The 23877-nt window shown below is 41.2% G+C and overlaps 1 protein-coding gene across 5 annotated transcripts in view; it reads left to right on the top strand.

Moving 5' to 3' along the window:
- Positions 1 to 6884: 6884 nt before the first annotated feature.
- The window catches only part of U2SURP (U2 snRNP associated SURP domain containing), a 35419-nt gene continuing 18426 nt past the window's right edge, over positions 6885 to 23877 (top strand). For 2 of the 5 annotated variants that reach the window (XM_053390187.1, XM_053390190.1), the window contains exons 1-12: positions 6885 to 7000; positions 10901 to 10948; positions 12322 to 12420; positions 14031 to 14145; positions 14549 to 14691; positions 16557 to 16624; positions 17692 to 17786; positions 17869 to 17904; positions 17995 to 18077; positions 19481 to 19646; positions 20671 to 20882; positions 22400 to 22443. In XM_053390187.1, the coding sequence (XP_053246162.1) occupies positions 6956 to 7000; positions 10901 to 10948; positions 12322 to 12420; positions 14031 to 14145; positions 14549 to 14691; positions 16557 to 16624; positions 17692 to 17786; positions 17869 to 17904; positions 17995 to 18077; positions 19481 to 19646; positions 20671 to 20882; positions 22400 to 22443 (1154 nt within the window). In that variant the 5' untranslated portion in view covers positions 6885 to 6955. Of the gene's footprint in view, positions 7001 to 10900; positions 10949 to 12321; positions 12421 to 14030; positions 14146 to 14548; positions 14692 to 16556; positions 16625 to 17691; positions 17787 to 17868; positions 17905 to 17994; positions 18078 to 19480; positions 19647 to 20670; positions 20883 to 22399; positions 22444 to 23877 lie in introns of those variants that run through there. The other 3 variants (XM_053390188.1, XM_053390189.1, XM_053390191.1) reach the window with 3 other exon arrangements.

Consider the following 23877-nt stretch of genomic DNA (forward strand, 5'->3'; position numbering starts at 1 on the left):
AACCAAACATCTTACCTTAAATGCTTCCTATTCACCTCACGAGCAGAACTCTAGGCTCCCTGCTCCTGTTGTTTGGCCTTTTACTTCTCTGCATGCATCCACTATGGACCAGATTAGTTCATGGTGCTTTGCTTCTAAAGTATGGCCTTTGGCTGGGCCCCCTTTGGCTCAGAACCAGATCAAAAATAAAGAAGCAAGGCAGAGGATGAGACTGTGTGTCAGTTCTGCTGTGAAAGATGGAGGGGCCAGCTAGAAGTTAGCAGGAATCCAGTGGGAAGCAAGTGCCCTATTCCCCTGTCAGGTCAGCTGTGTTATTGCTGAAGACAAAAATGCTGCAATAATCACATTTTAAAAGAATGAATTAACACAAATTATTCTCTGTCCCAATAAACGAGGACTGGATTAACCATAGACCCAACAGCCAGTGTAGCATAAAGTTAAGAGCCAGTGTCACATTACTGTTAGACTAGGTCAGACTTGGGAGTTCAGTTCCCCAATTAACCATGAAGCTCACTGAGTAACCTTGGACCAGTCACTGTCTCCCAGCCTAACCTACCTCACAGGGATGTTGTGAGGAACAAATGGGGAGGGGAAGAACCATGTACACAATCTTGAGCTTGGAGGAAAGGTGGAAAAGAAATTGAATAAAAATGCATAAGTAGTGGAACCAAGGACAGGTTTTAAAGGTCTAGGGCCAGCTTTTCCACGCTATTAAGTTTATTAAGGGTGCTAAGAGTTGTTAAGAGACACCCCTCCATTCCCCTCACAGAGCTCCAATTCCCAGAGTGGATTAACAACCAGTCCTTCTTTCCCAGGGAACTCTGGGAATTGGAGCTCTGTGAAGGGAAGAAAGAGGAATCTCCTTACCAATGTAAGTGGTCAAATTATCCTTGTCCAGAAAAGGGCACAGTTGATGCACCTGCTGAACCTGGTGATAAATGCTCTTTAAAGGTGCCCGGGCCTCCATGGACAACGACTGCTCCCAGAGCACCCCTAAACTGCATACAAGTTCTTTCACAGGGAATGCAACCTCATCTAGAACAGGCAGACCCCCAATTCATGGACCTGGGAACCACTTGCCCACAGTGATCCTGTCCTAAGAAAGGTAAAAGGTAAAGGACGCCTGGACGGTTAAGTCCAGTCAAAGACGACTATGGAGTGCAGCGCTCATCTTGCTTTTCAGGCCAAGGGAGCTGGCGTTTGTCCACAGACAACTTTCCGGGTCATGTGGCCAGTATGACTAAACTGCTTCTGGTGCAACAGGACACCGTGATGAGTGCCAGAACGCATGGGAACGCCGTTTACCTTCCCACCGGAGCAGTACCTATTTGTCTACTTGCACTGGTATGCTTTCCAACTGTATTAGTAAGATTGAGCTTCAGTCTGTTGACCATTATTCACTCCACTGCATCCAGGCATTGGTTCAGTTTATCCTTTCCTGACTCTGATTTAATAGACAAGTAGAGCTGCGTATCATTAGCATGCTAAGGACACTGTGCCCTGAACCTCCTCTTGAATTGTTCCCAAGGGCTTCATATAGATCTTAAATAGGACTGGGGACAAAATAGTGCTTTGCAGCACCCCACAGCTGTGCTGTCAAGATATAAACATGTAGTTCTCCAGTGCTTCTCTCTGCCACCATCATGCATGTAGAAGTGGAACCACTATAAAACCACGTCTCCAACTCCCAACCCATAGAGATGGTCCAAGAGGATATTCTGCTCAATGGTACCTAAAGCTGCTGAAGGATCCAGCAGCAGCAGGCTTGCACTCCCCTGGCTGCTCCATCAAAGGTTCTCTGTCAAGGCGATCAGGGCCAATTCCATGCCAAACCCAGGCCTGAATTATAGGAGCCAAATCCTACAGCTCCCCCGTAAAATATTTGAGGGGGTCACGCCCACAAAGTTAATGGCCATTGCCATTCAAAAGGTGTGTGTGCACCATGACATGTAATCGATTATTCAGAGTGGCGCTAACTTGCCCCTACCCCCCCAATATTTTATTCTAGTTGGCACCCCTAGCCTGAAACCAGACTGAAACAAGTAATCTGTTTCCTCCAAATGTGTCTGCAGCCAAACTGCTATCACTCAAAGCATCTTATCCCAAAAGGAGGTATTAAAGGCTGGGTGGTAGTTGTGAAACCCCTCTGGGTGCAGGAAGGGTATTTTCAGGAGCAGACGTACCACCTTCTGCTTTAAAGCAGTCGGAACAACACCCCCACCCCACCCCACCCCTACTGTTTGTCAGTGCTGATCACCCTCTGGATGAGGAACTGCCTTCCTCCCACTAAAAAAAGTTCAGCCTGTGAATCATTTTAGGCAGACAAAAGCATGTGATAAACAAACAAATCAGTGTAAGAGTAAGCCAGTGTTTCAGAGTACAGTGGTACCTCAGGTTAAGAACTTAATTTGTTCTGGAGGTCCGTTCTTAACCTGAAGCTGTTCTTAACCTGAGGTACCACTTTAGCTAATGGGGCCTCCTGCTGCTGCCGTGCCGCTGGAGCACGATTTCTGTTCTCATCCTGAAGCAAAGTTCTTAACCTGAGGTACTATTTCTGGGTTAGCGGAGTCTGTAACCTGAAGCGTCTGTAACCTGAAGCATATGTAACCCGAGGTACCACTGTATATGCTGCCTTGAGGTGTATGTGACACATTGTTAGCGTCTATGAATAGATTTCAGTAGTGTTCATCTTTTCCTTTAGAAAAATGTGTTGACTGCACCCCCTAGTGGTGAGGAACCCCACCAAACAGTCTTTAAAGACTTTTGTGTTCATGCAAAAATGTGGCGTGGGTGAGCACAATCTTTTACTAGACCATGCTACTGAAAATGCGAGGCCTGTCAGCTGACTTATCTTTATATGATGTACATGCATCTATATACACAGTTGTTTCAAAAGCTCAAGACTTTTAGGGTTCTGGAGATTTCTTCCATTCCTTTGATACGACAGCTGCATCACCACTCTGAACCAAATATGATGTAGGCTTTCTTCTTCTTCCATATATTGCCTATTTGTTGTTGTTGGGTTTTGGTTTTTTTGCAGGTTTCAGCACTTGAATGTATTTTTATCCCACCTTTCCAGGCTGGAAAGCCCTCCCAACGCAGCTCACAGAAATAACATAACACTCAATACAAATAAAAATTATGAAAACTAAAACAGCAGCATAGAACAACTTAAACTCAGATCAGCAATACACAGAAAACATAATACACAGTCATAAGCAGTGGTGGCTCAAAAACCTATCCCCACATTAATAAAAAATGAATGAGAACAAAAAGCTTTTTAAAGTCCATTCTGAAATGGCTAAAGTGGTGGTCACATGTACTTTGGTGGAGGAAGAAAGTTCTACAAATATGGGGCCACCAGTGAAAATGCTCTTTGCACCTTTTTCATTTGGGCCCACTGAACTGATTGGCCTTAATGTAAGTGTGATCTGTGTGATTGCTCTTAAGAGTATGCCAGATGGAGGAGCCTTATGGGCAAGTTCATTTAAGTGTCCTGATACAGACTAGGTATTATATACTCTTATCACTTTACTCCTCAAGCAGCTGAGCAGCTGTGCTTTATGGTAGGTGAAGTTTTTGAACAGCCTTTAAAGGCATGTAGAGCACATTACAGTAGCATACCCTCCAACATTTCTCCGATGAAAATAGGGACATCCCATTCTATAATGATAATTTTATTATTTATACTCCACCCATCTTACTGGGTTGTCCCAGCCACTCTGAGTAGCTTCCAATATATGTCAAAAGGACCCCTGACAGTTAAGTCCAGTTGCAGAGGACTCTGGGGTTGTGGTGCTCATCTTGCTTTACAGAGTGAGGGAGCCGGCGTTTGTCCACAAACACTTTTTCCGGGTCATGTGGCCAGAATGACTAAGCCGCTTCTGGTGCAATGGAACACCAAAACCAGAGCAGTGCACAGAAATGCTGTTTACCTTCCTGCCTGAGTGGTACCTATTTATCTACTTGTACTTATTGGCGTGCTGGGCCTGAGCAACGGGAGCTCACCCCGTTGCGGGTATTCGAACCACCGACCTTCCGATCGGCAAGCCCAAGGGGTTCAGTGGTTTAGACCACAGTGCCACCCGCTTTCCCCAACATAAGTAAAAACATAATAAAACATTAAACATTAAAAAAACCCTTGCCTATACACTACATGATTGCCTTCAGACGGCTCGAGGGTTGGATAATTCCATACCCTCCAACATTTCTCCAATGAAAATAAAGGTAAAGGGACCCCTGACCATTAGGTCCAGTCGTGGCCGACTCTGGGGTTCCAGCGCTCATCTCGCTTTATTGGCCGAGGGAGCCGGCGTACAGCTTCCGGGTCATGTGGCCAGCATGATTAAGCAGCTTCTGGTGAACCAGAGCAGCACACGGAAACGCCGTTTACCTTCCCGCCGGAGCAGTACCTATTTATCTACTTGCACTTTGACACGCTTTCGAACTGCTAGGTTGGCAGGAGCTGGGACCAAGCTACAGGAGCTCACCCTGTCGCCGGGATTCGAACTGCCAACCTTCTGATTGGCAAGTCCTAGGCTCTGTGTTTTAACCCACAGTGCCACCCGCGTCCCCAAAGAAAATAGGGACATCCTAAAGAAAAGCTGGACATTCCAGGATCAAATCAGAAAACGGGGCGGCTTCTCTAAATCAGGGACATCTCTGGAAAATAGGGACCCTTGGTGGATCTGCAGTAGTCTATGGATTGTAACTTGTTTGTTTTCTCTTCCTGAATCTAGTCCAACCTCCTGCATTGCAGGGGATTGGACTCGAATGACTCTTTGGGTCCTGTCCAACCCTACAATTCTATGACTAATACATGATTGTACCAAGTCTTTACACACAACCTTGGACAACGTACAACTTCCTGGGCCTTTTGATTACGTAGCTGACATCCCAAGTGGCTTGCAATAATTAATGTATGGAATTTTCTGCCACAAGATGTGGTGGTTGTTAGCTTCATGTTTCCCCCCCCTTAATATTTCTGGGTTGCTTTTCCAGGTTGTTGTTGTTGTTTAGTCGTGTCCAACTCTTCGTGACCCCATGGACCAGAGCACGCCAGGCACTCCTGTCTTCCACTGCCTCCCGCAGTTTGGTCAAACTCATGCTGGTAGCTTCGAGAACACTGTCCAACCATCTCGTCTTCTGTCGTCCCCTTCTCCTTGTGCGCTCAATCTTTCCCAACATCAGGGTCTTTTCCAGGGAGTCTTCTCATCTCCTGAGGTGGCCAAAGTATTGGAGCCTCAGCTTCAGGATCTGCTTTTCCAGGTAGTGCCCATTTAAAGTGGCTTACAACAATGCAGTACATGAAGCACACAAGTAAGAGATAAAACCACCTAGTGTGGGTTAAACCACAGAGCCTAGGACTTGCTGATCAGAAGGTTAGCAGTTTGAATCCCCACGATGGGGTGAGCTCCCGTTGCTCGGTCCCTGCTCCTGCCAACCTAGCAGTTCGAAAGCACATCAAAGTGCAAGTAGATAAATAGGTACCGCTCCAGCGGGAAGGTAAATGGCGTTTCCGTGCGTTGCTCTGGTTCACAAGAAGCGGCTTAGTCATGCTGGCCACATGACCCGGAAGCTGTACGCCAGCTCCCTCGGCCAATAAAGTGAGATGAGCGCCACAACCCCAGAGTCCGTCACGACTGGACCTAATGGTCAGGGGTCCCTTTACCTAGTCTTCTCAAAGATAAAAAAGACAACAAAACAAAAAGGAAATAGCCACAGTCCACCCAACTTCATTATGCAGGCAGGATAGCGTAGGTGAAGCCAGCTTTGGTCCAAAACATTTTGAGCTTTAAACATTAAAAACAGCACTTTAAATTGAGCCTTTAAATGCACTGAAGCTTCCCCCCAACAGGACGCTGGATCAGCTCAAGTTTTCAAACCACCTTCAAGCAGAATTGCCGTGTGTATTACAGTAGTCTAGTCGAATCTTTCCAAATAGCGCTGCAATTCTTATACCAGCCGAAAGCTGGAAAAACGCACTCCTGGCTACCAAAGCCACGTGGTATTTTCCAGCCAGCGATGAGTTCAGGAGGCCCTCCAAACGGCACACGTGGTCTTTCAAGGCGAGTGCCGCCCCATCTAGGACAAGCTGCAAGCCTCCTTCTACAGCTGGGCATCTTGCAACCTCCAGTACCTCCAGTTTTCTCAGATTTAATCTGTTTGCCCTCATGCCAGAACTGTCTCCAAGGCGCCAGTTTAGGATTTCAACAGCTCTTCTCTGACTCACATTATCCCTGAAATAAAATCTGTCCGAAAGCTCTGTCCCGTAACGCTATTTATTATTATGCACATTACGACTGAAGCTACTCAGCGCTATAGGAAATGCATATATTTTACTTATGGCCAGGATTCTATATACATATACATATACATATATATATATATATATATATATGGGGGAGAGAGAGAGATAAAATGAATATATCCCTGCATAATGAATACACACACACACATATGTGTGTATATATGAATATATGTATATATATATATATATATATATATATGTATAATGAATATATATATATTCATTATGCATTACTTAATTAGCCTCAATTGGGCTCATGGGTCGGCGGGGCTCTGGGCGACTTGCTTGAGTGTCCGGATCAGCGTTTGCTGCACATGCCAAGCTGACAAGACGTCAATAGGATTTAAGAAATCTGCCTCCCATTCTAAGCAAGCCCTTTCACCGCGCATGCGCGCTAACGCGCCCCCCCTCTCGCCTTATGCCCTGCAGGCGAGGCGGAGCTAGGCTTCCTCCTTTGCCCAACCTTTTTTTTTTTTTAACCTTCCGAAATCTCGCGCTCGGCTATCGGCTCGCCGTGCCTTGCCCTTCCTCCTCGCCGCCGCCGCCGCCGCCGTTCCTTCCGCCTAGAACCCCTCTCTCTTCCAATCCGTGGAGTCGGCGCTCGATTTCCCGCCGCTGAGGCTCGAGCTGGGGAACAGAATCAAGATGGCGGACAAGACGCCAGGCGGTTCGCAGAAGGCCAGTGCGAAGGTGAGGCCGCTCTTGGGGCCGAGTCGGCAGCTCCGCCTGGTCCGAGGGGGGCAGGCGGGCAAGTGCCGGTGGGTGGGCACGGAGGGTTGGCGCGGGGAGCCGGCCTGGAGACGCGCGTGCCGCCGCTGCGGGACGTGGTGCGCAGGCGGGCGAGGAAGCGAGCTCGGTTGGCTTCGCGGCCTAGTCTCTCTCCCGCCTCCCAGCTCGGCCGGTGGCAGTGCGAGGGCGACGGATAGGGGGGACTTATAGCGGGGAGGAAGTGGAGCGGCCGCGTCGCCTCCGTTTCCTTACACATTTCTTTTAAAAAATTCTCCCTTCTCTCCGGGAAAGAGCTGCTTCAGTTTTTTCGTTCTCCCGCTCCTCCGATGCACCGTCTCTTCGGGGTTTCTTCGGAAAAGGCTGCAAAAACGTGGGGTGTATATGGGTCACGATTCCATTCTGCATTGATTATTATTGGGAGTTTATCTCGGTGTGGACTTTTAACCTCCCCTCCCCATTTTTAAGCCCTCGTGTGCTTGGAGAGAGAGGTCTGGTGTGTGTGATCCATGCTTGTGAGCATCCCCTCCGCCTCCGAGCCACATAAACATTCAGTTTATGCATCCTGGCGATCATTTTACTTAGGTAATATTGGCACATATTTGGGAAGCTGGGCCATTGAAGATATAACAGTGTAGCAGTTTATTTTGGATGTTTGTACTGTCCTGCATTGTCACGAAGGAGATGCAGTACTTAAAAATGGCAGAAATGATTAAACTGTAGATCATTTCTAACAAGGCTGCACAATTCTCATGACTGGCTTTTCATTGCATTTACACACCACAAAGTACGTTATGATGTACAAGGCCTTTTGTTACATGGGGGAAAATAGGTAGGGATATAGACTTGGGTGAAATGGCCCTTCCTTATTTGACACGTTAAAGTTCTAGAGCAGTTTCTTACTCCTTACATGAGTTATGTTTCAGAATTTTGTTGACTGATTTTGTTCCCAAAAAGTTTCTTGATTTTAGGTATAGATTGAAAATACTTCCCTCGGTTTTGTGCTGCCACCTTAATTAAATTATGTTTATTATAAAGGAGGGTACAGAGGTTATAGCTTATGCATCTTTTAACTTGGGACCAATTATTTTATTTGTATACTGCCTTTCCAAAGTTAAAACCATGCTCAAGGCAGTCTGCAACATATATATTAAAAAATCACATAATTACAAACATAACAAAACTAAAAGTAGTCATAAACAATAAATTAAACATCAAAAGTACGCAACCACATTGAATAATGTGTCTTCAGCTAGTTGTTTTCTTAGTCTTTTTATACATGAATTGTTTGACATATATTCTTATTCATATATTCATGTAGGTATTTTTGTTTTGCTTGTATTTTTGAGGATTATGTGTGCATTCTTGGAGATCAAGAACCATCTAAATAATGGTAGCCAGTAGACTTCTCTAGATGTTGAACTCCCATCAGCCTCAGCCAGCTTGGCCAGTAGTGGGGTTGACAGAAATTGTAGTCCAACAATGTATTAACTTGAGGCGACCACATTGGCTATCCTTGTTCTAAACCAAGTAATAAAATAATCAGCAGTACTGGGAAAATGTGGTGTTGTGGCTTTACCTTTTTTTTTAAAAAAAAATATAAAGCACCTACTGGTATATTTTTTCTAGATGCTGTACAAATATTTAAGAAACAAATTGTCCATACCTACACTCTTACAGTTTAACAGACATGATACAAAAAAAGAAAAGGAACAGAAAGCAAAGCAAATTCAGGCACTAGTTTTTTAATGTTTAATGAGCAAGTGGAATGGCCTTCTGAGAGGAGTGTTGCCAGCTCTGCTCCAAGCTCTTATTACATTTGCAGGTTAAAAGTTTAATATACAAAAAAAAGGACTTGGTTCATTAGGTGCTGCTGGGCTACAGTTCTAATCAACCTTGACTGTTGGTCATAATGACTTGGGCAGAGGGAAACTGTACTTCCAAGATCTGAAGGGCACCAAGTTGGCTACCCCTATGCTACAATTTGGTAGTGGTGGTGAGAATCACCAGTGACTTCATAAAACAATCATTTATGAAGCAGGGATTATTATGTCTAAACTGACCAAATGTTGCACAGCATCCACCTTCTTTCAAGTGATTTTAGTTGATGTACTTTCTATGGGAAAGCAAGTTTTCCTAAAATATTGGGACAATTTGAAGAACTATAGAGCAGTGGTGATTTAAGCAGACTGCACAGTGCGGAATTGCGTAAAGTTAAGCTTATTCGCCCCAATTCAATAACTGTGAAGCTGAAACCCAAGTTTTTTTGGTTAACTCTCTTTTCTCCCCACCCTGTAACCTACCCTGCCACATCATCTGGCAAACTGCCTTTGAAACTGAACAGTTTCAAAAGTACTGTGTGGTACAGGATAGGGCTCAGCTCTTTCAAGAGGGGAGAGGATAATGAATTTCACTTACCTAGCGCAAGCCCCTTGTGTGTGTTTGAGCAGCTTTTGGAATCTCAGCCATTGCCTAGAATACGGTCTTCAACTGGATTATTTCTGTAGAAAACACTGGCAAGCTACCCCCCCCCTAAAATTCTATCTATCCAAATATTACTTGTACAGTAAAGGAAATGCAATATTCTTGCCTTTATTTTAAGAGGGAAAGGCTTCCACTTGCATTGTATGCAGATGCATTGAGAGATCTGTTCTTAAGTCCCACAAACAACAAAATTTAGGCTGTAGTAAAATCAGTGAAATTTAGCCTGTTAAAATAAATGAGAAATTGTTACTGATTGCCATTTTAATTGTATGGGAACGGAACAATAGTAATAGTGATGCATGGTCTCTGAAACCTGCTTCTTTTCTAGATACTAATAAAATCAGTTTTCTACCAGTGCTTGGCTTTCAATAAAGTTGGATAGTTTTTTTGTATTAGAAAATAAATTACCAGGTTGTGATTCAGTTTCAGTTATTACTTTATTTCCAGTGTTCACATATTTATTGAATAAGGAAGTTAGACTGAGGTTCACAAATGGTTTTCTTCATAACATGGCAGAATAGACTTGTTTAGAGAAACTCGTTCTGTCTCAAATAGCAGGTACCTTAATAAACAGTATAGAGTTCAGTTGATCAAAACGAATAGACTAAAATTGAACCTAGGCAGGTGTTTGGATCATAACTTTATTGCTTTGTTTTGTTGCTTTTTGACCTTTGTGAATTAATTTAGTTTTTGAATACTAATTTGAGAGAAACCACATAATTTCATTGCATAATTTAATCAACTCCTTTCAAATCAGTATTCAAAAGCTAAATCAGTCACGAAGGTCAAAAACAAACAAACAAAGCAATAAAGTTACCGATTAAATTCTGCAATGAAATTATGTGGTTTCTTTCCAGGGTCTGAATAGCAGATTGGATTTTGGTCAATAAAAATAGGAAGAATATAAAATTTTACTAAAATGTTGTGTCCTTTATAGCAAGTGGATTACTTATGAGGTAGATAAAGGAATTTCTGGATCAGCAGCTGGAAATAAGATAGTCACATTGGACTACCTGGAGTAGACAACTTCAGGATCATTGCTGAAAAGCCTTACAAAGTGAAGGAAAGTGTGATATCAAAGATCCTCTTAGATCGTGACCACTTTGTGCAGTTAAAAATAAGCCAGATTATTTTGAAGAATATTACCGCTCCTTTTAAAAGTATATTGACCTTTACTTATAGAACCTGAACTCATTTTAGAATCCCTGGAGTAGAGAGATGACTGTATTTTTCAAAATTCTTTTCAGAATGGTCAAACCTGAGTTTTGAGTTGATGGTGAAGGTAGTTCAAAAGAAAATTGATCATTTATGGGTGTAAAATGTGTTGACAACCAATTAAAAGCCTCCAGAATGTAATTCTTGTATATCCTTCATTTTTAGGCCAGGGTGCCGGACACAACACGTGTAACTGGATCTCCAGAGAATCATGTAAGTCTCAAGGTGGATGAGCAAAAATCTTAACAAAACTGTTCCTGTTGTCCTCACCAATTGATATGTATGAGCTGTTGTCTCTTTAAAAATGATTATTGTTACTTTGGTTCATTCCTTTCCTAAAGTGGGCTTTTTGCCAGTTGTACTACATGTTGGATATAGTACAATGGCCTGCAGTTTCTTTAATATCATTGTATACTGTTGGTGTGAATGAGTTTTAATGTGGTTGAGCATTTCAAAAAGTGTTCTGTAAAACGTATTTTAAAGACAATGCTCATTGATATAGATCCTGCTTTGAGATATGGATCTTCTCAAAATCACAAAGTACTTTGTTGTTGTTAATTAAATTTGTATGCCACCCTACATCCAATCTCTTAATATAAACTTAAATTCACCTAATCTTTGAACCCTTTCCCCATCCCTTCTATAACCTATGATTTTTCTACTGTTCTGCCTCCCAGATCACCATGTCTTGTTCCCTTGTCTCTTCCCTCTTCTAAAACTTTATTTGGCCTGTAAACCCCCAGCCCTTCCCTACCCAAACATTTTCTTCTGTCTGTTCTCTCTATATCTTCCTGATATCTGTCTTGTGCCTTTGACTAACAGGTTTCTCTACCTGTAAGAATCCTAGTCTTCAGCATCTCAAAGTTGCCTAGCTTGGTTGCTGATTTCCAGTGGTGCAAATAACTTTCCAGTCTTTTCATATCCACCCCATCCCAGGAAAATGTGGAGTTTTGGGGCAGTGTCACAGGCACAAGCTCTCTGTCTTCCTGGTGCCAGAGGTGTGTGTCCCCTAAGTCTAGGTTCCCCACCTATAAGATCCTTCCAACTGTGAGGAGGACTTCTTAGTCTGCCAAAGACCTTGGAGAAGAGAAATGTTTTTACCTGGTGCCTAAAGATACATAACAAAGGTGCCAAGTGAGCCTCCCTGGGGAGAGCGTTCCACAAGTGGGGAGCCTCCACAGCACTTTGAATTGTCAGTGAATGCAGTCAGGCCAGGATTGACATTATATGCTCAAAACTCTCTTGCCCCGTTGAGCAACCTGGCTGCTGAAGTTTCTGAACTGTCTTCAGAGGCAGCCCCACGTATAATGTGTTGCAGTAATCTAACCCACAGGCTACCAGAGCACAGATGGCAGAAGTTAGGCTATCCCTATCCTGATGGGGACTGCATTTCCCGTGTCTCTCCCGACAGAGGTCATCGTACAGGGCAAACAAAACCGTTTCCGTGCCAAAACAGAACCTAAACCCTGATTGAAATGGATCTAGAAATTCAGTTTCCTCCCAGAGCACTTCAGGTGTTACTGGATAAATGAATGCATCTAAAATCCCAGACTTACGATCGAATTAATATTTTTTTCCTCTTGCAGCCACTTTTAGAAAGCAAACTTAAAGCATTTAGTATTGGCAAGATGAGTGCTGCCAAGAGAACTTTAAGCAAGAAAGAACAGGAAGAATTGAAAAAGAAGGTAATACTTCAGAACTATTTTATTATTATTTAATCAGATGGATATGTTCTACTTATTGCTGCTACTCACAGATTGTTGCTGATAAAACCAGAAACTTTAATTTGGATAATACTGACTTAGTTTAGTGTTGTTTTTCCTGTTGTACTCTTAAAATTGTATCTTGTTAACATTTGCTGCCAAATCTAAATTGTGCACACAGCTGTTTCTCTAAACCAATGGACAGATTTCAGACAGAAAAGTTTAGCCCAGTAAGATGCAAATTCTAACCAAGAGTAGGTTAGGCTACAGGATCACTCTTTGCATTTTGCATGCAAATTTCTTCTCAACGCAGTTTGGCTATTGTGTGTGGTGTTTATTGTTTTTAATCCTGGTTATAATGAACCTGGGGGGGGTCCCTTTTTTCTATCTCAGTCTTAAAGAAAGTTCAAGAGAAGCAAATTAACTAATTGGGGCTGAACACCCCAGTATGTCTGCCATCAGGGACAGGCACAGCAGTTGGCTATTCCATGTCCTGGTTTTGTAGTCTCAGTTCTTTGTAGCCTTTATGTTCCTAATTAGTCCAAAATTCTATCTTGAGATTGGAGTCTTCCCTTTGAAAATGGAGATTGTATCCTTCATACTCATAGTTTTATTTGTAGTCGGTGATGTAGGTTTTAGAGAAAGTTTTCCAGTGTCATCACCAATTTGGATCTGACATGTTTCACTTAGTAACAAGGTGTCCCTTTTTAGTTATGTTTACTATTGTGTCCTGGATGAATCAAAAGTGTTTCCAGTGGCCATAGGGAGTAGAAGCAAAAATATTTAAATAGTGGAGAAAAAAAATGTAAGCTCATTTAATGACAGTTATTTTTATTGGAATACTCTTAAGACAAAGCATCTCAATAGTGCAGACTTCTTACATTTACCGTATTTTTCGCTCTATAAGACGCATCAGACCACAAAACGCACCTAGTTTTTGGAGGAGGAAAACAAGAAAAAAAATATTCTGAATCTCAGAAGCCAGAAAAGCAAGAGGGATCGCTGCGCAGTGAAAGCAGCAATCCCTCTCGCTGTTCTGGCTTCTGGGATAGCTGCGCAGCCTGCATTCACTCCATAAGACGCACACACATTTCCCCTGACTTTTTAGGAGGGAAAAAGTGAGTCTTATAGAGCAAAAAATATGGTAAATGGAAAAAATGAAAGCGTTGTTAAATGACAATTCCTAACGACTGCCCCCTGAAAAAAGTTAATTGCAACTTTGAAGCTATCCAATCTGGCCAGTATTATATTACCTCTATTTTGCTATAGATTTTCCCTTCTCTCAAAGTCTGCTCATGAATGAATATCTTGGGCATGGTATGGGATCTGTTGTTGGAGGCTGCAAATGGAGGAAGGACTTATTGGAAATCCCCTTCCTTAAACTAAAGGAAGAGCAGTTTAGGATCCAAGCCAGTAATGCTAACTTAAATCTATGAGTTTCCTCTTCATGTGGGGATAAAGTATAGTGGCAAGAGAATTTGTATCCTACACCTTTGTTGGTAGTTCAGGTTAGCATGGGTACAAAAAATGAATATAAACAATATGAAAATCTCTCAGAATTAGTAACTTGCATAACATTTTTGTGGGTGTAGGAGGATGAGAAGGCAGCTGCAGAAATTTATGAAGAATTCCTTGCTGCCTTTGAAGGAAGTGATGGTAATAAAGTGAAGACGTTTGTCAGAGGAGGTATTGTGAATGCATCTAAAGGTAAGATATGCCACCATACTACATAGAATTTTTATCAGGAATATTTTGATTACTTAATTTTTTTATCCTACTTAAAATGTTTGGGTTTCAGATTAAGAAATATTTCTGACATGTTTCCTTCTAATGATGAAGTACCATGAAGCACAATAGTTATGCCCCCCCCAAAGCATGCATCTCATTTTGAGAGCCCAGTGGGGCTTTAGACTTGAGATTTTTGAACAGCAACACCCTGCTTCCCATGTAATCTGGCAGAAGAAGAAAAAAACACCTTTGGAAAGGTGTGCATTTCTCAGTTTGTGATATTGCGGGTTGGGAAACACTGTTTAAAAGGGGAGAAAGTTAAAAGGCACATTGCTAGTGTGTTCAAATAGAATCTTTCAGTAACTATTAGCCTGTCTTTCAGAAGAACACGAAACTGATGAGAAACGAGGAAAAATCTACAAACCTTCATCAAGATTTGCAGATCAAAAAACCCAGAGCCAGAGCCAGTCATCTTCTTCTAATGAGAGGCCTCCATCCCTTCTAATAATAGAAACCAAAAAGCCAGTAAGTTTAGATTTTGCAGGTTTTTTGTTTCCCTATATCTTGTTTTGAAAATACATCAATTACTATTTTAGTTATTTATGCTTTTCAAGTGAATCTTATAAAGTGATGTAGATGAAAATAATGGAATAAAGCAAAAAACACAAACAGGAAATCCTGTAGTGCCAAACCATGTTTTGGTGTTATTTACGAAAAGTGAAAAAGTCAATAATATTATTATATACTGCATTTATTTGTTGTTCACCACATAAAATATCTCAAAGTGACTTACAGTTGTGAAAGCATAAACAGTGGAAAATTTAAAATAACATCAATTCTGGTGGTATTTGATTTAAGAAACGTTTCTAGAAGAATGTGCTGTTTTCTAATTATATTAGTTTCAGTAAATAAATAAATTAATAAGGGGGAAAAGGTTCAAATATCTTTAATACGGTCAGTGACCAGAAAGAGGGGGGAAAGGTTGTGAAATCCTAGCTGAAGACTAGTGAGTCTTCTCCCCATTTTATCCAAACATAAGGAAAGGCATCTTGTTCATCACCAGCCAGCACAGGATAGGGCTATTATTAGAAGCTCAGGGATTATACCATGGCTTTCTGCAGGTCTTGGGATGGGGTTCAAGTTATTGGTGGCTCTCCTCTTCACCTGAAATACCCCTAGACATAATGCTCTTATATGGCATTGCAGCTTCTCCGTGTTGAATTGCAGGCCATTTTAGTGTTGACGTGGTTTTGAGCTTGAATCCTGACAGGATGGAGGTTACATAGGTTTTTTCCTGTGTCCTTGAAACTGAGCAGTTCTGTAGCCTGGATGGGGTTGCATCCCCTTGAAGGAGCAGGTTTGCGGTCCAGAGGTACTTCTGGATACAGCTTTGTCACTGGGGGCCCAGGTAGCCTCAGCGCTTTTAGCCATTTATCAGCTATGACTGGTAAGACGCACAGAGAAACGCAAGAAAACTTGGGAGCATTTCATTATCTAAGACGCATGTCAAAAAAGAAACATAAAAGAATTAAATGATACAGACTTCCAACAGATTTATAGTCCTCAAAAAACCGAGCTGAAGAAGGCGTTTACTCCGAAACAGGGCCCTGTCTGGTCACCACTACTGAGTCGTACATCTGATTCACACTCCGGATACTCCTTTTCGGCGCTATTTGATTCTTTATTCTTTATTCTGATTCTATATAATATGGACTCCTTTTGACTGCCATTGAGACTTGTACAAAATAATTGTTGTGTACTGGTATTTTATGTACCTTTATACTATGTCACTGCATATTTGAAACTACATTATTTCTGTACTTAAACGTTTTACCTTAAAACTATCGTACTTACACGTTGTGTTTAAATTTACTATTAGCTTCAAACTGTTATTCGTAGCAGAATATACACGTTTTTCTTTTCAACTCTCGAGTAGGAATTATTCCTTATATTGAAACTTGTGGCCTGAGCTCTTGGTATATCCTTTTTAGTGTATGACTGGTAAGACAGCTATAACTGTTCTGGGCTGGAGAAGCTTAGCCACAGTAGTTGATGCATTGGTTACTTCAAGACCGGAATACTGCACTATGCTATATGTAGGGCAGCCCTTGTGCTTCCATATGGAAGCTGCAGTTAGTGCAGAATGCTGTGTATGGTTGCTAACAGAAGTGAGACCTTGCCAGCATATAACACCTCTGCTCCCAGACCTCCACTGGTTTAATCTGGTTTTTAGCTTATTGTTGATGATAATTATTTGTTGAATGTTTTAAACAATTGCTTTTAACTGGTATTTTTTACTGGTAATGTTTTATTCTTTCTGTAAACTGTTTTGAGATGTTGATAAAATGGTCATTCTGTGTTCCTGAATATTATTCAACTTGTGTTATTAGCCTTTGAAGAAGGGGGAGAAAGAAAAGAAAAAGAGCAATTTGGAGCTTTTTAAAGAAGAATTAAAACAGTAAGTGTTTGCCTCCATGTTGGTTGGGATAATCAGATTTTCAGAATTTGATTTCTGTTAAAACGTCAATATAGGACAGATTGGTGATGAATAAATAGCCTAAGTCCTGTTAGTATATTGCTTGAATTTTAGATAGTGTCTTCTAATATTAGCAAAAATATTAATGCCCGGGAATTTTTGTAGTCCTATAACCCCTTCTGTAAAGATTTGTTTAGAATTTGGAAAATTGCACAAAATATAGAAGCAATAGAAAATATATGAATTAGGGAAGAATAAAAAACGTACTGAGTGTTCTGCAAAATCCTGGCTCCTCTTATTTTAGCCAAGTAATAAATATGGATCTACATTTGTTCTGTTTTCTGGTGTTTATATGTGTTTTTCTTACAAATGTAGGCTATTTTCATTTGCTTTAATAAAATATGAACAAAATGCCAGTGGAGGTGTTCTTTACCTGCTATGCCATGCATAGAATGCAGAATAGATAATATAACGGGCCTACTGTTAAGTTACAATTTCATTGAGTTTAAAATACATTTTTGTACATTAAAAAGTAGCGTAACTACAGTACAATAGACTGTGTCAGAACTGCTGTCATTCACATGGCTGGGCCCATGGGAGTTGTAGTCCAGAGCTCTGGAGGGCACTTGGTTGAAGAAGGCTGCTCTACATCAATGAGACAAAAGTGTCACCTGTGTAATTTTGAATTGTGCATGCAGTTTTTATTGGGTTGGATCCAGACTCTTGAATTTAGTCCCTTTTGAAATCAGAGTTATAACTAATTTCATTGATTGTGGTGGGATTTAAATAAACTTAGTCTTGATCCAGCCCATTGTAGATTTGGAGAAATGGGGAAAGTTGCTCCTGTTTGAAGTGGAATTACCTTGGGCTAAACATGATGACTTGACACAAGGATAATTGAACAGTCATCCTGTGGGACATTTATTTTAAAGTATTTTAAAATGCTTCAGGCTGTTCTCTGTGTTGAATTTTTTAAAATAAAAAAACCCATTTAACTATAGCCATTAGGATTCCAACCAGTTACCACTTTCATAAAATATCTTCTGTAGAATTCAAGAAGAGCGTGATGAAAGACATAAAACCAAAGGTAGATTAAGTCGTTTTGAGCCGCCTCAATCGGATTCAGATGGCCAACGCCGTTCCAGTAAGTAGTTATTATAATTTTATTGTAGTTATTTAAGTCTACAAAAGCTGTGGAATTAATAGGCATATTTTGCTTTCCTTAGTGGATACGCCTTCAAGAAGAAACAGATCTTCGGGTGGTAATAAAGTTTCATAACTATTGAATTAAAATATTTTGTTAATGTAAAACTTACACTTTAGATTACATCCTGTTTTCTTTTTCTTTTTAGTATTGGATGACTATGCTCCAGGTTCACATGATGTAGGAGATCCAAGTACGACAAATTTGTACCTGGGAAACATTAATCCCCAGGTAATGATTGCAGTAATTGATGTATGGACCAATCCTTCCTGTGTTAACTTTATATATATTCCCATATCTGCAGTATACAAATATTATTGTACTTATTTAGGATAGCACTTAGGTGTATTAAAACCATTTTTGCTGAACAATCATGAAATGCCAATTCTCATTTTACAGCTAGGGAATTTATAGAATCTCTCTGCATGAAATTATCAGTAGCTGAGTAGAGATTCGAGTTTCGGCCTCTGAGTTCCAGCTTTATCTGCTGTACTTGGCCACCATTTATTCGTTTACAGTGGTACCTCGGGTTACAGACGCTTCAGGTTACAGACTCCACTAACCCAGAAATAGTACCTTGGGTTAAGAACAGAACAGAAATCGCGTGGCAGCAGCTGGAGGTCCCATTAGCTAAAGTGGTACCTCAGGTTAAGAACAGTTTCAGGTTAAGAACGGACCTCCAGAACAAATTAAGTTCTTAACCTGAGTTACCACTGTACTTTTTGCAGAAAGCTGTTCCAAAAATGGCTTATATTCTCATGTTTAAATATACAGTGGTACCTCGGGTTAAGAGCTTAATTCGTTTTGGAGGTCTGTTCTTAACCTGAAACTGTTCTTAACCCGAAGCACCACTTTAGCTAATGGGGCCTCCTGCTGCTGCTGTGCCGCCGCTGCACGATTTCTGTTCTCATCCTGAAGCAAAGTTCTTAACCCGAGGTAATATTTCTGGGTTAGTGGAGTCTGTAACCTGAAGTGCCTGTAACCTGAAGCGTATGTAACCCGAGGTACCACTGTAGTGGAAAGTATGGTTCAAGCTCTAACAACATGAGTGAAGATGCTTCACAAGAACTTTGTTGTGCACCCTCCTGCTTAAAAAGAGATTGGTGGAATGAGATACCAGCATTCTCATGCCAGGCATAAAAGCCACAGAAAAGAAAAAAAATTCTGCTTGCCCACTTGCACTTCCCTTTATCTTTTTTGTTAGTCTTTCTGCTTTATGGCTAACCTTTCCCCTATTGATTCACTCTCCCCTCCACCTTCCTGCTGTGTCTGGGGAGGAGTGGCCAATTGTTTCTCCTCACACAGCCTAGGCTTTTGGACCAGCATATATTTGGCAGATTTTTCACCATTCCCATACCTTGGAATAAATTACAGGATAAGTGGCCACATGCTATGTCAGTGAGCAAGGAAGTAGATCTGTATTGCAAGTTAAAGGTACACCAGATTAGTATGTCTTAGAACTAGTTCCAATCCATGATTTGGTGCTATGACAGTGAGCCTTCAAACTGTGTCTGCCTTATTCATGGCCTTCTCATAACGCTTTTACAATGCCTGGTTCCTTAGCTGGTTTCTTCTTGTGTCCAGTTGAAAGGAAACCGTTGAATCACATTCTGGTTTCTTCCTATTTGCTATAGATGAATGAAGAGATGCTGTGTCAAGAATTTGGACGCTTTGGGCCTCTGGCAAGTGTCAAAATTATGTGGCCAAGAACTGATGAAGAAAGAGCGAGAGAGAGGAATTGTGGATTTGTTGCTTTCATGAATAGGAGAGATGCTGAACGTGCGCTAAAGAACTTAAACGGTAAAGGGAGGGTTTCAAAAAAACTTTTGAAATGTGACATTTGAGGAAAAGCATTGGGAGAAGCAATGTACTTTTTAGTAGAAATTAATTGGGGGTAGAGGTATATTTTCTTTCAGTTGTGCTCCATGTTTTTTCCCCCCATTGTGGGGTTCTCTAAATTTTAGAAGAACCCTTCTGAGTCAACTCAAGTGGAACTAAGACAAAAAAGAGACATCTTTGCTTACATTAATCATTCCCACGTGGGGCACAAATTAATAAAAGGTGAAGGCTAGGAGGTAGCATTGGAATTCCTTTCAAGATTCCAGAATGAAAGAATCCAGGAAAGGGGGAGGGAAAAAAATGCCACTTTTGTACACCCTATGCAAGTATTAGGGACGCGGGTGGCGCTGTGGGTAAAACCTCAGCGCCTAGGACTTGCCGATCGTATGGTCGGCGGTTCGAATCCCCGCGGCGGGGTGAGCTCCCGTCGTTCGGTCCCAGCTCTTGCCCACCTAGCAGTTCGAAAGCACAATTAAGTGCAAGTAGATAAATAGGTACCGCTTTCTAGTGGGAAGGTAAACGGCGTTTCCGTGTGCTGCTCTGGTGCCGGTTCGCCAGAGCAGCTTCGTCACGCTGGCCACGTGACCCGGAAGTGTCGTAAAAGGCAGTTCGTAAAAGTTGAAGGTGCGCGAGTGAGTATTCCGCTACTTGAACTAGAACTCGTTTATATGTAATAAAGTTTTACTATGCTTGCTGGTCTTCAGGGTCAGCAATGCTTAGTTGCTATAGACACAGTATGCCCAGCCAGATTCTTACCCTTGTCCTTCTTAAGGATTGGAAGCATATATTTCTCCTAAATAAAACTGAGATTGCAGGACTTAGCGGAGAGGGGAGAATTCACATTCTGGCAGCAGCAGTCATCATTATTCTTTGATACATGACACAATAAGTGAGCTTTTATGTGGACACCACTTGTTTTCATTGAAATACTGCTATTTCTTTCAACTTGCATATTTCTAAACCAGTGCAATCTTTCATTTGGCAGGCAAGATGATCATGTCTTTTGAAATGAAACTAGGCTGGGGCAAAGCTGTTCCTATTCCTCCACATCCTATATATATTCCCCCCTCCATGATGGAGCATACTCTCCCGCCACCTCCTTCAGGCCTGCCATTTAATGCTCAGCCCAGAGAGAGGTTGAAGAACCCAAATGCTCCAATGTTGCCGCCGCCCAAAAACAAGGAGGATTTTGAGAAGGTAAAAAGTTAACCAGGGCCATACCTCATCTTTATAAATGCTAAATCTATGGTAGTCTTTAATATTGTCTTTATAGAATTGCACTGTCCAGGTCTTAGCTAAAACTGAGTTGTTCCCTGGCTTAGCTTAAGAAGCCTCATTTCAGAGGCATTGCCTTGGTATATTTATGCCACAGAATTGGGCCTTGTTTTTCATTGCACTTTTAAATCTGGCCGTCTTGGGGTTTTTTCCCCCTCCACGCTCCCTGGTTTTTTCCCCTCTTATGTCCCCCTTTTTGTTAGCTGCCAGATTTGCATTATCTAAATTATTTCATTTTAAAAGGCTAAATTTTAAATCCAGGCAGATAAATTAACACTAAAACGAGCTCACAATTAGCTTTTTTTTTAAATGAAGAAAATTATTTCAGACATTGATTCAGTAGCTGAAGAGGGCAGGATATTTAAAAGGATATTAGTCTTTAGAACATGGTAAGTATATCTTAAAACCAAGTGTAAGGTCACAATGATATAATAAGTTGTAAAGTTCTTTAGAGTTGGAAGGGTTGGGAACTAGAGGCCAGTGCAAATGTAACACTCTTGTTTGAATTGAGAGCTGGCTGCAAGGTTGTGTGCCCCATCACTTTCTGAAGTGTAAATTGGCCATTGTTGGCCTTAACCATGGCTAACAGTTGTGTTGGCAGTGTTGCTGGCTGTGAGTAAGGCTACCCAGGGATCGCTCCCCCAAGCAGGATCTGAAATCAAAGGTCCAAGCTTGGATTCTCATCCTGGTTAAGTGAGAGTCCTGATTAGCCTTAACTGTAGTCAGTATTACTGCAGATGTAATGATTAACTGTGGTTAAAGCCAATGGTGCAGATTGGAGAAATCGGTCTTCAGAAAGGAGGGGATGGAAAGGAGCACATAGTCTCACAGCCTGATTACTTAACCATGCTTAAGTAAATCATAAGCTATAGTTTGTGCAGGACCCAAGTAGCAAATGGAAGGGAAAGAAGATTTCTTTTTTTCTTTTTACATTGGTCTTTCATCTAGCAAGCCCCTTCATATGCATGTAGTGGACTTGCCAGGGCACAGTAAGGTTTTGATTTTTCCACTTCCTTTAAAGCTTTTCCCCTATTCTGTACTAAGAAACTGTTTCCAAAATGCAAGAGGCCTTTGGAAATGGCTACTGATGCAGTAGAGGGGAATTGCTGTTAGGAAAAAGAAAAGCCCTGCTGTGTGCACGGATCCTGCCCACTCCTCTAGATTGCTGCCATTGCCAGTATAGTACTTATTCAGTGCATTGATGTGCATTCTCTCAGGAATGTTCTAGTGCTTTGAAATTCGTGAACCTTCAGTGGTTCGCTGCACACAGCCATTTGCTCTTTATGTAAATCCGTAGTGTATAACTTCGCAGCAGTGATTGCCTGCAAAACTTGTGATAGATGTGTAGTATTTTCAATGCATATGTATTTTTTTGCTTGTTACTTGTTAACAATACTCACATATTCTATGTTTATTATCTGATGTGACTTCATATACAGACTCTGTCGCAAGCCATAGTCAAAGTGGTTATCCCAACAGAAAGGTACATTTTTTTCTTTATTATTACTGATCTAAATATAGCAAATATCCCCTTTTGGAATTTTACAGAAAAAGTGTCATGTTGAGGAAAGTTTTAGGCTTGACTGAGCAATGGTTATACCACCCAGGTTGGCAGTGTGAATGTTGGGATCTATATTAAAATTGAGGTTTCATTTATTTTAACTAGTATTTCAGTTCAGAATAATAATTTAAACGGATTAAATATGGGATTATTTTTGCAGGTGAATGAAGACTTCTGTATATCAGTAAAATTCTGAGTGGTATATAGATTTGCCAAATGACTGATAGCTTAATGGGGTATAGCAGTATAGTCTTTCTTATCCAGATAGCCTGAGAGTATCCCATAAACATTTACTCAGCTAACCTGTGACCCTTTAGATGTTGCTAGATTACGAACACTCCATCAGCCCCAGCCACCATGGTAAGGGTAAGGAATTATGGCAGTTGTCCAACACCATCTGCAGAGCTACAAGTTAGGCACTCTTGTTTAACAACACAGATAACCAGAAAGATATAAATGCTACTTACATTATCAGAAGGTTTAATGGAGGATATAAAATTGGGATCATTAGAAGAATTTGGTTACTGAAGTTAGGATAACTATATGTTCTTTTCTGTAATGTTTCCTTAAAGGCTGTTTTGTTGCACTTGCCCCAATTACGTTTTGTTTCCCCGAGTTAGGAGTGTCTAAACATGGAAGTAGCTACATAGCCCAGAGATTTGACACCAAGGGTGTAACTCATGATCAGTGCAGTGTAAGTGCTAGGCATACCCTTGCTCAGCCAAGCACAAAATTATTCTCAAACATTGTAACACAAACACTTGCTTTTAAAAAAAGAAAGAAAAAGGAACACCAAAGAATTCAAATTCTCTTTGACATTGGCCTTGGTGAGCAACACCAGCTGAACTGTCTGCGGCAGCGGGGGACCAGGAAAACATCATGGGATGGATTGGGAAAGTATACAGTTTTTGACCAGACACTGGTACGATCGGCTCCAATTAATGTGGTTTTATTATAACTGAAAAGACTTTTTTGTTGGCCAACTTAATGTTTGAAATTTTTAAACTACCATCCTTTCATGCTACACTGTTTTTTGTCATGAACATTCTTAGTACTTTTGTAGCAAGGCTGTAAGTTTTTGAGAGAGCAGTGAAGACATCTTTTCCATACATAAAACACGCAGTATTAACGTAGAGGAGTTGCAGCTTCTGGTGTTGAAGAGTACTAGTGCAATGGGGGATAGTTGAGATGGGCCAATAGAACGTGCTTGCAAACATTTAGATAGATTATTGTTGGCTAGCGTTTAAATTAATATCTTTTAGAAAAAGCAGTGCTCCGATTTTGCTCACTGCCGCATTTCAGTCTGTGCCATAGAAACTGTTCCTATGTACATCTATAACTGTATTTGAAAGTATT

The sequence above is a fragment of the Podarcis raffonei genome, chromosome 5 (assembly GCF_027172205.1).
Source record: "Podarcis raffonei isolate rPodRaf1 chromosome 5, rPodRaf1.pri, whole genome shotgun sequence".
Classification (NCBI taxonomy): domain Eukaryota; kingdom Metazoa; phylum Chordata; class Lepidosauria; order Squamata; family Lacertidae; genus Podarcis; species Podarcis raffonei.